The sequence below is a fragment of the Cryptomeria japonica genome, chromosome 5 (assembly GCF_030272615.1).
Source record: "Cryptomeria japonica chromosome 5, Sugi_1.0, whole genome shotgun sequence".
Taxonomy (NCBI): domain Eukaryota; kingdom Viridiplantae; phylum Streptophyta; class Pinopsida; order Cupressales; family Cupressaceae; genus Cryptomeria; species Cryptomeria japonica.
The window spans coordinates 100,663,183-100,677,935 of record NC_081409.1 but is presented as its reverse complement, the minus strand read 5'-3'; the positions used below and the strand labels follow the sequence as shown (position 1 = coordinate 100,677,935).

Sequence of the window (14,753 nt, the reverse complement as noted above, 5' to 3'; positions counted from 1 at the left end):
CTCTGAAATCTTGATACAATACAAACAACATTCATTATGTCAGGCCTAGTTTGAGTCAAATAAAGCAGACCTCCAATCATAGATTTGTATCTAGTAGGATTTATCGGTGTAGAAACATTTTTTCTTTTCAATTTCTCACTTGTAACCATAGGAGTACTTACCGGTTTAGAATCTCCCATACCAAATTTCTTCAACAATTCCCTAGCATACTTAGTTTGACAAATGAAAATACCTTTGTCAGTTTGAGTAATTTGCAAACCTAAGAAAAATTTCATTTCCCCAATCATAGACATTTCAAATTATTTCTTCATATTGTTAGAAATTTCCTTACACAACTTATCTTCACCTCCAAAAATAATATCAACAAAGACTTCAATAATCAGTATATCATCATTAGTGATCTTATAATATAAATTATTGTCAGCATTACCCTTAGTAAAACCAAGCTTCAAAATATATTTATCCAACCTTGCATACCAAACTCTAGGTGCCTAGTTTAATCCATATAAAGATTTCCTTAACCTGCAAACCATGTTTGTATCATATGATAGTGAAAAACCATCATGTTTCTTAATATAAACTTCTTCATCAAGATCCCCATTCAAAAATGCACACTTAACATCCATCTGATAAACCTTGTAGTTTTTGTGGGTAGCATAGGCAAGAAATAATCTTACAACTTCAATCCTAGCTACAGGTGCAAAAGTCTCTCCATAATCAATTCCTTCCTTCTGAGAACATCCTTTACAAACCAATCTAGCCTTATTCCTTACAACCTGACCATCTTCATTCAATTTATTCCTAAGAACCCATTTAGTTCCAATAACATTCTTATTTTTAGGCCGGCGAACCAAAGTCCATGTGTTATTTTTCTCAATCTGATCTAATCCTTCTTCCATAGCTTTCAACCAATATTCATCTTTACATGCCTCAAAAACTGATATCGGTTCAACTTGAGCAAATAAACATACCTCATTAGTTGTCAGTCTTCTTCTTGTCATTACTCCATTGTTCTTATCCCCAATGATTTGATCTTCTGAATGATTCAATCTCACATACCTAGGAGTCTTCTGACTCTCTGTTTCTCTTCCCGGTTATTCAGTTACTGTAGAATTTTTTGATACCGTCGGAGTAATTGGCTCAACACTTTGTTCCGGTAAAGGTGCTATTGATTTAGATATAATCATTTCCACCATCAATTCCTTCTCATAAACTCTGATTTGACCTTTATTCAACTCATCCACTTTGACATTATCACTCTCCCCAATTCTTTGCAATCTCTTGTTATAACATCTATATGCATTGCTTTCATTAGAATAACCAAGAAATATGCCTTCATCACATCTAGGATCAAATATGCCAATGATATCATCTCTCCTGATATAACATTTACTACCAAAGATTCTGAAATACTTAACTGTAGGTGAATTGCCAAACCATAATTCATAAGGTGTCTTACTGGTTTCTCCTTTGATATGTACTCTGTTGAATGTATAAACATATGTGCTCATTGCTTCTATCCAATAGATATGAGGTAGACTAGCTTTCATCATCATTGTTCTAGCATCATCTAAGATAGTTCTGTTCTTCCTTTCCACAACTCCATTCTACTGAGGTGTCTGGGGAGCAAGAACTTATCTTCTTATACCATGCTTCTCACAAAAGTTATTAAACTCACAGATGTGAATTCTCCACCATGATCTGACCTCAAACATTTAATCTTCAATCCTGTCTCAGTTTCTACTTTAGCCTAAAAGATTTTAAACTTTTCAAATGCTTCAAGTTTTTCCTTTAGAAAAGTAACCCACATCATTCTAGAATAATCATCAATGATTAGCATGAAATATCTATCACCTTGAAAACTTTTAACTGTAACAGGGCCACACAAATAAGTATGAATAAGATAAAAAACATCATTAGATCTATCTTGTAGACTCCTAAAAGAGGTTCTGACCTATTTACCCATTTGACATTCTTTACATACCCGATTATAGGGCTTCACAATCTTAGGTATATCTCTAACTGCCTTAGTTGAAGTGATCTTCACAATGCAATCAAAATTTACATGAAACAACCTTTTATGCCATAGCCAACTCTCATCAATTTATGCAATCAAACATGTCTTCTCACCAAAATTCAAACGAAATATATTACCTTTTGTCTGTGTACCGGTTGCAATCTCCAAACCAGATCTGTTAATGATTTTGCATTTTCCATCCTTGAACTGTAATTGAAATCCCTTATCCACCAATTGTCCTACACTCAAAAGATTATGCCTTAAACCTTCAACATAATAAACATTGTCAGTATTGTTCTTACCATCTAATGATATAGTTCATTTTCCTTTGATCATACATGCTTTGTCATCTCCAAATCCAACCAGACCACCATCAAATTATTGTAAAGATAGAAACTTCCCTTTATCTCCAGTCGTATGATGTGAACAACCACTGTCAATTACCCATTCATCCTTGTCTTCAATTTTAGTAGCAAGTGCCTTGTCTTCAAGTACATTCTCTTTCAGTGCCAGAACATCTTCCTTGATAGCCAAGAACACCCATTCCTTTCCATTGCCAGAACCACTAGTAGAATCTTTTGTCGGTTCATCATCAGAATCAATAATGCCTTCCTCATCCGCTATGTAGCATGATTTGTCTCTGTTTTTTCTGTACTTATACTTGTTTTGATATTCAAGGTTAGGCTTAAAAGATCTTCTAACTCTTTTGTCAAATATTGAATTCCTTTCAAGACATCTAGATGCAAAATGACCAATCTTATTACATGCAAAACATTTAAAAGGTTCTTTTCCTTCATACTTACTTCCTACTGATCCTTTAGGTACTCTTCTAGAAAATAGTGCTTCAAGTTGCTCAAACTCATCATCCTCTCTCTTCATATCATCCAATTCCTTTGCATATAAAGCTTTCCAATCTTTCTTGCTAGTTGATTATGTAGATGCATGAAAAGAAGGTTCAGTCTTCACAGCTCCAGAAGGTCCAAATTTTTCAAGCTCAAAAGCAGATAATTTCCCAAACAAGGTATCTTTGTTAACAGTAGTGTTAGGCATAGTTCTCAACTCATTGATAGAAGTATCCTTCATCTTGTAAGCCAGTGGTAGAGCTCTCAAAACTTTAAAAACAATTTCATCTTCACTCAGAGTTCCATGACAACATTGAATTCCCATAACAATCTCATTTACTCTTTCGATGAATGCAATAATCCTTTCAGCTTCTCCCATCTTCAGGTTTTCATATCTCATCTGGTAACCATCAAGTTTTGCAATTTTCACTATACGGTCACATTCATTAAGAGTCTCCAACTTATCCCATATAGCCTTTCCAGATGATTTGTTAGTCAATCTCATTATTTGCTGATTAGAAAGTGCACACAAGAGGGCTTCTCTTGCTCTACAATAATTCTCAAGCTCTTATCTAGGTTTGCTAGAGGAGGATTTCTAGATGTCGAATTATGAGGTGTAACACCATTCTGTGTGATCTCCCAAATCTCCTTGCCAAGAAATCTCAGATGAGTCTTCATTCGAATCTTCCATACCGTGTAATTTGTTCCATCAAGCCTAGGAATATCTTTTTGAAAGATAGCTCTAGATGAGCTGGATGAACTTGAACTATTAGTCGCCATAGGATCTTCCTCAAGTAGTTAAGCTTTCTACAGAGAGGACCAATGCTTTGATACCAATTGTTAGATAGTTCAAATAACCGGAAGACAATTGAGAGGGGGCGGGGGGATGAATCAGTTGTCACAGATTACTAGAACATTTAGCAATTAAAACTTTAATACAAGAACCCAAAACATTAATATCAGAATGCTTAAACCAAAATACCAGAATAGTAGTTAAACCAATTAAGAATAAACAATAATCATATAATAAATACCATCCACATGACACCGAGATTTATACGTGGAAAACTCAGTAAAGGGAAAAACCACAGTGGGAAGCCTACCCACAATCAGATAATACTTCTGCAGTAAGTATGTGAATTACAATTGAGGGGCCTGCACTTGTCGGAAGGCCAACAACCTAGAGCGCACTGCTCACCACAAAAGGAGTCTTACTAACTACATAAAAATACAGACTACAATCCAGAGAAGTGTTTGAACTGCAAAGATAGCATCTCCTATGCCTGAGTACAGTTCTGGTTAAGCTCAATACCAAAGGACTAAATCTTCTTACATAAACCCAACTCGATCTTCAATGATCGACCAAATCCTCTGCCTGAATGATATTACATTATTCGCATATTACATATCCATATCCATTCTCTGATCTTATCCCTTTCGTGAGTTATAATGAGATCTTACATCACATATATACAAATCCTCAACCATAAACAATTAGGTCGGCTACCAGATAATAAACCAATTACATAATTACAAAACATGTTGGCCTTAGACCAAATAAATAATATCCAACACATAAGACATCTCAGAAACACATTGAGAGGTCCAGTCCACACGTTACATTAAGTAGGTCCATAACCTAGATCAACCGGGACCCAATATAGGTCCACACGCTAAAGCAATGATCTCCATCCGCCAAGTCTTGAACATGATCACCAACAACATCCTGAATCTCCACCAGAAGTTGCACCAACACCACTTATGCAATTCATCAAAGATCTTCAACAAAATCTCTATCGATGAAACCCTCGTCGAAACCACAAGCCAAGCTTCCAAGCAAACAGGATAGCATCCGATCACTAGACCAAAACCAAATGACTAAGTATGAACATGAGTATCATAAATAAGCCAATTCCATAATCAAATCATACCCGAGCCTACCAAATCATGCCAAATCTAAACCAACCAGAAACTACTCAACCTATCGGGACCAGAAGGGTGCTGGTAAACCATCCAAACAACTAGTGTTGACATTAATGACAAAACATCAATGCAACACATAATCAATTCCTCCAAATGGCCAACAACCCCAAATTCATAAGGATGTTAAGAGATATGTGCAATGTTGTAGAGTTTGTCAAGTTGCAAAGGGTAGTAGTTAGAATGTGGGATTGTATAAACCTTTGACAGTACCGGTAAGACCTTGGGAGGATATAAGCATGGATTTTGTACTTGGATTGCCTAAGAAACCGAGAGGGAATGATTCTATATTTGTGGTAGTGGATAGATTCTCGAAGATGGCTCATTTCATACCTTGTAAGAAGACATCAGATGCATTACATGTAGCAGACCTAGTTTTCAAAGAAGTGGTGAGATTGCATGGATTACCTAAGAGCATAGTTTCAGATAGAGACACTAAGTTTGTTGGCTATTTTTGGAGAACACTTTGGACGAAGATGCAGACAAATTTGAAGTTCAGCTCTACTTTTCATCCACAGAATGATGGACAGACAGAAGTAGTTAACCGAAGTTTGGGAAATTTGTTGAGATGTTTAGTTGGAGATAAACCGGAAGTTGGGATTTGATTCTTGCACAAGCAGAGTTTTCCTACAACAATTCAGTGAATAGGAGTACTCAAAGAACACCTTTTGAGATTGTTACCGGAGTGCATCCTAGAGGTATATCATGATTGAGATACATTAGTAGTGAAGACCAAAGAAGTTCAGAAGCAGAAGAATTTGTAGATCACATGGCAGCCTTGCATATTCAGGTTAAGAAGCATTTGGAAGACATGAACAACAAGTATAAGGAGAAGGAAGATGAGAAGAGGAGACATAAGGAATTTGAAGTTGGCGATGAAGTGATGGTATGTCTGAAAAAATATAGAGATTCCCGGTTGGAACTTATAACAAATTGCAGATGAAGAAGTTTGGACCTTGCAAGATTGTGAGGAAGTTCAGTTCTAGAAATGCATATGAAGTGGAGTTACCAGATAGTCTGAGTATTTCACCTATGTTTAACATTGCAAATCTTCATGAGTATCATGAACCAAAATTCAGTGAGGACAATATTGAAAACTTGGAGAAATAGTTTCCCCAGAAGGAACCAGATCAGATTGAAGAAATTCTGGACAGTAGGATTGGGCGTAGTACCCGTAGCAGTCAGTATAAGGAGTATCTTGTGAAGTGGAAGGACAGACCAGTTGAAGATTCATCTTGGATTTCTCAGGAAGAGGTAGATCACCTTGGTTTTCCTCTAACGCAAGCAAAGTGAGAGAGGCTCACTTTTTCAATAACCTCGGATGTCTGATGTAGGAGCATCCCCGGTTCATAGCAATCTTCATAGCAATTTTCTTTCTGTTTTGTTTCCTATTTGCAGTTTCATCTTTTCTTTCTATGTGTCCTGATTTCGGCTCATCAGATCAGGTGGAGTTGGATTCTACTTGAAGACCTGATCATCTTTCTTGTTTCCAGACCGCATCGCATTTGGATCATTTTTTGGCAAGATATCGCTATCAATTTCCTTGACAGTTTCTTGTTATCGGTTGACAGTTCTTGTTACCAGTTGCCTGGACCTATTTTGGTGATCTATCAGAACCCCTTCCGAAGCTTGCAGAGCCTTGGGCGTTGATTCCGATATTCCTTAGCATGTGGCCGACCTTTTCTCGCGATCTACATTTCATCCTTTGGATTTTCTGGAGGAATCTCTTGGCAAAGACCGACCTTGTTTATTTTACACATTAGGTCTTGTTCTTTGGGTTTTGATCCCTTTTTGGGCCTACTGGATCCTTTGGATTGTATATATAATTGTAATTGTGCATTAGAATGTAATCAATCAAAGAATGAAGTAGCGAAACTGTGTGTAGAAGATAGATCTTAAGATTTAAGGTCATGGTTGTGACCTATTCTGTATGTTCTACCGGGCCTATGAGCCGGTTATGCTGTAACCTGGTTGTTGCCGGTTGGTTGTAATCAATTTTCATGAAATAAAACAATCTATTCTGCATTGCCTCCATCATATCTTTGTGTTTCCGTTGTGTTACTCGTACTGACCAGTCCGAATTGATCTCTTTGAGGTCCCTTCTCATCGGTGACTGCTTCACACTTCCTATTGATACTTTTTATTAGGAGGTGAGAGTGGAGATTGAGTTTGGAAGATCCCTTGAGGGATGATTTTCAAGATATTTTTTGGAGTTAGATGGACTATTACAACATCTTGGACCTATATATGTTCCTCTCACAGATGGTCTTCATACTTTGATTCTAATGCAACCAATTTAAGTAGGTATATATCATGTAACTAATTCTTATATATTGAGATTATAGATAGTTATAGGTGCTATCATAGAGACCTATCACTTTATCCAAATTGATAGTAATCACATGCAATGATAGTGCATGATATGTCATATCATCTTATGGCTATTGAGAATCACATGAACACTTTTCATATTATTAAAATATTTCTATCCCCACTATCTCTTCTCTCTCTTTTTCTCTCTTTCATGATCATTGATAGTTAATTCAGTTCAAAAAATTATTTTTATGTGTGATTTTGAGGTATAAGCTACTCATTGTATATCTTTTCTCCATTTTGTGAGTTTTAATGGACCAGTCATGTTGAAGGAGGAGCACACACGATGAGATCTAGTGGGGTCCATTTATTTACATGGACTTTGATATCATTTTCTGACTAGATATTTATTTTACATGCATGTTTGCAAGTGCTCATTTACTTTATTATATACATTCATGATAAGATTCACACACAATTCAAAGTGGGAGAAATGTAATAGTGAAATATTCATATGTATGTCAATTTCCATTTAGTTTTGGGCCAATTTTAAAGGACAAACTTAATACAATTATAAATTAACATGTCATATCATTTGTAAAATTGGGTTCATACCCGAATCTTTCATTCATCCACAATTCTATATATTATATAACTTATTTGAACATATCTTATATGTGTTTACACATATTCCTTTATATTTTACATTTATTATTAATATCATTTTACCTACTCCCATACATTCAGTTATTTCCTTGATTTTAGAACTTTTAGATTTTGGATGAACCTGGGGTCAATCCCATGCCATGTAAAATTGACCCTTTATTAAAAAAAAAAAATCAAATTTTAGTAATCCTTTCCATTTTGTTCCTACCATGAGCCAACTTGGTATTTTACACAATTGCATGCTTTGTCTTAGTTTTTAAAGACATTTAACATATTACATTTAAAACTGAAAGGTCATCGAAAATAAAATTAGGCAGTGAAAGTTTGAAGGCTTTTATTATAGTCTCTTACAATCCTTTTTCAAAGATGAACTTTATTTACATCAAATTTGATAAGTTCTATAGATCTCACATTTATGATTTTTTATTAAGAAAAATTGAAAATTTAGTCCAATGATCTGAAACTTAACTCTTTACAAGACGAACCCTTAAACCTCATCCTCTACCTTACACTTACACATAGTAATCTCACCGAATCTCACCAAATCTACCTGATAAAATAGCATACCAAAGATCAAATCTATTACATCCTTGCCCAAGGTGGTGAACTATATATGACATTGCAAATTATAAAATCCCATCGTTCTCACCCCCAACTTACATACGGTATTCTCACCTAGTTTACCTGATACTTTCTTCTTTCTCACCTAGTTTACCTGATACTTTCTTCTGTTTTCTTGTTTCGATGTCTGTATTTCTATTACCTATTACAGAAGAAGAAACAAAATCTGTAGAATAAAGAACAGGCACTAGCAGTGCTGATCCTAGGAAAACTGGCAGAGGCCCTACAACCCAGAAAAGCAAAGGAAACCCACCATAAAAGACCCTGTCACCAACTATATTGAAAGCGAAGCCTTTTTCCAACATCTCACAGACATAGTCTGTACTAATAAGGCCGGCCAATTCATGCCTTCTTATCGGAGTCGCTATCAAAGAGCCAACTTCACACTGGTAGCAGATCGACAGAGAATGGCAGATAAAAGAGAAGATTAAAAACATGAGTATTAACAAGTATTTAACTGCCAATATGAAGTTGCCATGAGAGCCAAAGGGTGTGTCATTGAGAGGCTTTTTTATAGTGTAGGTGCTGCTGATCATACCAGCCAATCCACAACCCAATATGATTGAAGTTGTTGCCATCAGGATGGATCCCATTATGCTGCTCCTCAGTGTCTGCACTGCTAGAACTCCATTTTTATCACTACCACCCTGCTTAGACAACACATATCATGATTCATCAATTCATAGTAACGAAATACCTCCAAATTGAAAAATAGTTACTCACTTCCTCCTTGTCTATGCTTGTGCTTTAAGAAACTGGGTTAAGTTTTGATGACAGAAGGAAAGTTGTTGAATCCAAAAGCACTTTTACTTTTTTTTAACAAACTGAAAAACTCATACCCACCAATAAAAAGTAGTTTTAAAGGAAAAGGGTGATCTTAAATCCACTGTATCTCAAACCTTAATCAGTTTATAAGCTCTACTTGTATTGTTTTAGACCATAATCCTTATAAATGAACTCATTTTGACTAAAAAAATTATTCTATTCTGAACGAATAATTGAAGCTCTCTAAACCTTCCATATTTCCTTTTCATGTGAACGTGAATTGAATTAGCAATCTTGTAAAGCTCTTACCTTCATGATGCCTTTAACCCAAAGCCTCCTTCCAATACTGTTGATACCAATCACAGTCTTGAGAGGGTGATTCTTAACTCTATACCACAAGAAAGCATGGTATAAGATGGATAGCAGAAAAGCCAAGGGCACAAGTACAAGATCTAGGAAGCCTTTTCTGCACTCCATAATCTGGTTTCAATGAGATGAGATTCTGAAACCCTAGTTGGTGTATAATGAGATGAGAATATGAAACCCTAGATGGTTTATGGTGCTTGTAATAGATGCTGAGTTGTGATGCACTTTTCACCTCACATATCAAATGAGGTACTGTTGATATATTATAAATAATAACATACTCAGGTACATTGAATTTGGTCTTCTTTTCATCGTTTTGAATTACCTCTCAAGGCATGCGTGAAAAGGTTAGAGCATTCATATATAAAAACATTTAGAATTTTATCTCCATGTAAAGTTTTCCCGAGGGTTTGATCTTAGCTTGGGAGTGGCGTAAGCAAAGATGTCATTTTAAGGGCAACGTTGGCTCCAGTGACGTCTTATCATATTTCATGAACGTGTAAACGACAAACTGAAATACTTATTTTTCTCAATTGCATACTTTGTTAATTGAGACGAGAAAGTGAAATATATATTTTTTTCAATTAATTTTGTTAATTGAGACGACTAACTAGAATACTTTTTATTTTAATTGTATATTTTGTTGATTGAGATATGTATGCATCATGAGTCATTACATTTATTCAGGAAAACTACCATTAATTTGTTCTCTTGTTTTGACTTGCTGGCATGACCATTCTTAGAAGAAGCCTTTGTACTTTCAAAAATAAATCACTACCTTATGATAAAATCAACCATTGTCTATCTTGGGATCAAAATGCATCTTGGTTATACTTTTTTTGCATTTATTAATTAAATTGAAAATCTTGATATTCAATTTAATTAATAAATGTTAAAAAAGAAGTACAGCCAAAATGCATTCTGATCACTAATAGATAATGGTTGTTTTTATCCTTTAACATCTTTACACAGAGACAATTAACAACATCCATGCAAGATTTTGAAGTATTAGATTTCATCAAATCACTATTTTTTTATTGAAATGGTAATATCTATATCATGTTAATGTTTTTAAATATATTATATCATAGAAAAAATTTGGTAAGGAAAGTTACAGTTCATAATTTATATAAGAAATTAAAATAATATATTTATAGAGAAAACAATTAAGTAGCAAGAAAAATTAATTTCGTAAGTTGAAGTATTATGTAATCATGATTAGATTATCTAATGAATGCCACCAATAAATAAATACACAACAAAATTCAATAAAACAATGTAACAACCATATATGTTCTATTCGTGTACACTCACAACATGACAATCTACCACAATGGACTTACAGAGTCACAACAATGTTACAATTAATAGTCTAGCATATTGACTTCACCATGAGAGCCAAAGAGTGTGGCACTGAGACTGTAGGTGTTGCTGATCATAGCAGCCAGTCACCAACCCAACATAATTGAAGTTGATGACATTAGGGCGGATCCCATCATGCTATTTCTCATTGTCTGTACTGCTAGAACTCCATTTTTATCACCACCTCCCTGCATACACAACATAGATCATGATTCATCAATTCATAGTAACAAAATACCTCTAAATTAAAAAAAAAAAATACACACTTTCTCCTTGTCTATGCTTGTGTTTTAATGACAGAAAGAGAGTTGCAGAGTTAATCCAAAAGTAGTTTTATTTATTTTTAAAAATTAGGAAAAACTCATACCCACCAATAAAAAGTAGTTTTAAAGGGAAAGGGTGAGCTTGAATCCATTCTATCTCAAACCTTAATCAGTTTATATGCTCTACTTGCATTGTCCTAAACCATAATCCTTATAAATGAATTCATTCATTGACTACATATATTTGCTTGAATGAAAAAAATGTTAATTTCATTCTGAACGAATAATTGAAGCTCTCTGAACCTTCCATAATTCCTTTTCTTACGAACGTGGCTTGAATTAGCAATGTTATAAAGCTCTTACCTTCATGATGCATTTAACCCAAAGCCTCCTTGCAATGCTATTGATACCAATCACAGTCCTGAGAGGGCGGTTCTTAACTCTGTGCCACAAGAAAGAATGGTATAACATGGATAGCAGAAAACCCAAGGGCACAACTGTAAGATCGAGGAAGTTTTTCCTGAACTCCATAGCTTGGTTTCACTGAGATGAGATTCTGAAAACCTAGTTGGTATGCATATGTAAGGTTTATAATGCTTGTAGTTGTAATAGATGCTGAGTCATGATGCACTTTTCACCTCAAGTATATCAAATGGGCGTACCATTCATATATTATAAACAATAAGATACTCGGGTACATTGAATTTGGTCTTCTTTTCATCGTTTTGAATCACCTCTCGAGGCATGCGTTTAAAGCTTAGAGCATTCATATATAAAAGCATTTAACTTGTTATGGAAAGCTGATCTTAGCTTGGGAGTGCAGTTTTCTAGCTTGGGAGAGGCCATTGCCACTCCTATGGCGGGAGCAAATCTGGCTTTTTAGCATGAAAAGATGCCATTTTAAGGGCAATGTTGGCTCCATGAACTGTCTCCTTATTGTGATGCCTTCTAATATTCCATGAAAGTATAACTGAAATACAATTAATGGGTTTCCAATATGCTAGACTTCAACCATTTGGTTCCAATTCTATCCTATTTATTTTGCTGCTTTTGAAAGATTTCCAAGGGTGCTTACATCTTGTCTTTTAATCGCAAAAGTGGTCTCAATCGATCATAAGGTGGCACAAAGTTCAATGCTTTATGAAATGTAAAGGTGCATCATTTCGAGTGAATATGAGAATGATGAAACAATAAATTAAAAAAATTCACAGATGTGTGGTTTAGCAGTCTTGTAAAGGTCTTACACTCATGGTGCTTTAAATGAAAATCTTCTTTCAATGTTGTCGACACTCATCACAATCTTGAGAGGCTGATTTTTTATGTTATACCATTAAAAAAATTGGTATAAGATAGATAGTAAAAGGAATGATTGATGAAGTCTTTTTTCATTCTCTAGTTTGGATTAATTGAATTGTCGAAATTGTAATGGACGTATTAAAATTTTACAAAAGACAAAATCTTATTATAAAAAAATATATAAGATTGTTTTATTTTTATTTTTCAATAATTTTTCATGTTGTCAAATATATTTATTGTATTTCACAAATTAAATGATTTATGGTGTAACTCTTGATTTTAATCTGCTATCTTCTCATACATTTGGAAACAAATTGTGTGAGAAAAAAATCTCAAATCCAATCAAATAATTTCATGCACAATCAAATCCAGAATCATAGAATAGATAAACATATAATATGCAAGTGTTTATAGCATTACAATATAATAATCTACTAGAGACATAGAAGCGACATTTTTTAATTTAGCTAATTCTTAGTTTAATTATTGGGGCTGATTTTATAATAAATGTATGACCATTGGTAGTGGATGTGTTAATAAATATACATTTTTATAAGACAATGTTTAGTGGAAGTGAGAGTACAATACATTTTACAATTTATTTTTGTACAAAGCTGTGTATGTTGAGCCATACATTTCCATTTTTCACTATTATTTTTAAGGCATCAAATTGTCGAATAAGTGTATGCCCATATACAAAAATGACATAAATACCAACTTAAACAAAATGTATGTCCATATACAAGTGTATGTCCATATACAAAATATACATGCCGAATAGCTATGTATGAATCCCAAAATGTCTCTATCACATCCTAATCTACAAATGGATCATCAAACTCGATCCTCTTCGAAGCACTCTTTGGCTTTGAAGGATCCTACATAAGAAAAATTCAAACCACAATTGAGATTAGTTATATTATATAATTTACATTCAAAAAATTAACATCAAAATCAATATATATTGAACTATAATTGAACTCTAAAATTGAATTATTAGGTACCTCGAATCTACATATACATATATGTATGCACATACACACATTTTAAACGTACACATTAATTTCTTTATGTTAGAGTATCACAGGAAGAACCGCGTACGTAGTGCTTATTCATAAGAAACCTCATACGCGGTTCTTATTCAAAATGAACCCCATATGCAGTTCTTATTCAAAAGAAATCCTGTATACGCTCTTGTCTGTTTAGGCTTGTGAATAGGCTTGGATGACAAAGTTGCGGTTTAGAAGTTTGATTTTCCTCCATTCCCTCCTTTTTGACATGTTTTGTTTTATGAGCTTGGTTTCTCGACTTTGTCATCATTAGGTTTACACTTCATCAAGTGGGCATTTTAAAAATTTCCACCATATTTTTACCCATCTTCTGAGCTTTCTAACCATATAATTTTTTTTAAAATTTGAACAACAATAACATATTATTATTGAATTTATTTTACCAGTGTCTCCATAGTTCTTAGAGACATACATGTACCATTTATGTACCATTTTTTTAATAAGTTTTGATCTACTTATACAATTTTTTTAAAAAAAATTATTATTGTAGTGCACTTGATTCTTTACAATTTTTTATTTTTTTTGCATTTTCGATTGTTTTGGTGCAAGTTATGCTTCGCACATGAATAGGTACTTGATTTTCATAATGTGCTAGATTGGAAAAATCATAAAAAAAAATACTTAGCAAAAAATTATAAAAAAATACACAACTTCTAGTGCTCACTCTTAACTATCTTTCTGCCAAAGGATTTATCAAAATAAAAAATCTAACTATGACTTTTTTTATGCATACGTTAGACACTATGTTATGTTTTAAAAAAAAAATCAGGGTCTATTTTTCTTGCGTGAAGATTGGACCCCCTTAATCTTATCCAATTTTGAACAAAATTAGTAGTTTGGAAACTAGATTTAGAGTACTACAATCTTTGTTCTTTGAGTATCTTCATATCTTGAGCGGGTGACTCTCAACTTTCTCCTCCAAGTTTAGGTTTACCTGATTTCAGAAAAAAAAAAAAAAAAAAAAAAAAAGTGTCCACTTATACCCACCTTTTTGCACACCATCTTGGTGCACTTACCCCCCAGCACAATAAATAAAAAGAATACAAATAATTAATTCCCCAATATTAATACATATATTTCAATATTAATAACCTTTCTTTAATTATCTTTCCCAATCTCCCATAGATAATCTTTTAGTAGACATAAAGAAAACAATTATTTTCAAAAATCAAAATACATGAATAGAAAAAGA

The 14,753-nt window shown here is 33.9% G+C and overlaps 1 protein-coding gene across 1 annotated transcript; it reads right to left on the bottom strand.

Annotated features, from left to right (window-relative positions):
* Positions 1–8,271: 8,271 nt before the first annotated feature.
* On the bottom strand, positions 8,272–9,762 carry LOC131068008 (uncharacterized). The gene is made up of 2 exons (XM_058003203.2): positions 9,514–9,762; positions 8,272–9,086 (listed from the first exon to the last, which is right to left on the bottom strand). The coding sequence occupies exons 1-2, from the start codon at positions 9,679–9,681 to the stop codon at positions 8,499–8,501; spliced, it is 756 nt and encodes a 251-aa protein (XP_057859186.1). The 5' UTR covers positions 9,682–9,762; the 3' UTR covers positions 8,272–8,498.
* Positions 9,763–14,753: the final 4,991 nt, after the last annotated feature.

Excerpts from the sequence above, each read along its gene's own strand:
- LOC131068008 (XM_058003203.2), bottom strand. The coding sequence starts at position 9,681 with ATGGAGTGCAGAAAAGGCTTCCTAGATCTTGTACTTGTGCCCTTGGCT. Across the intron at positions 9,087-9,513 it reads GGGTTAAAGGCATCATGAAG|GGTGGTAGTGATAAAAATGG; the intron begins GTAAGAGCTTTA and ends TTGTCTAAGCAG.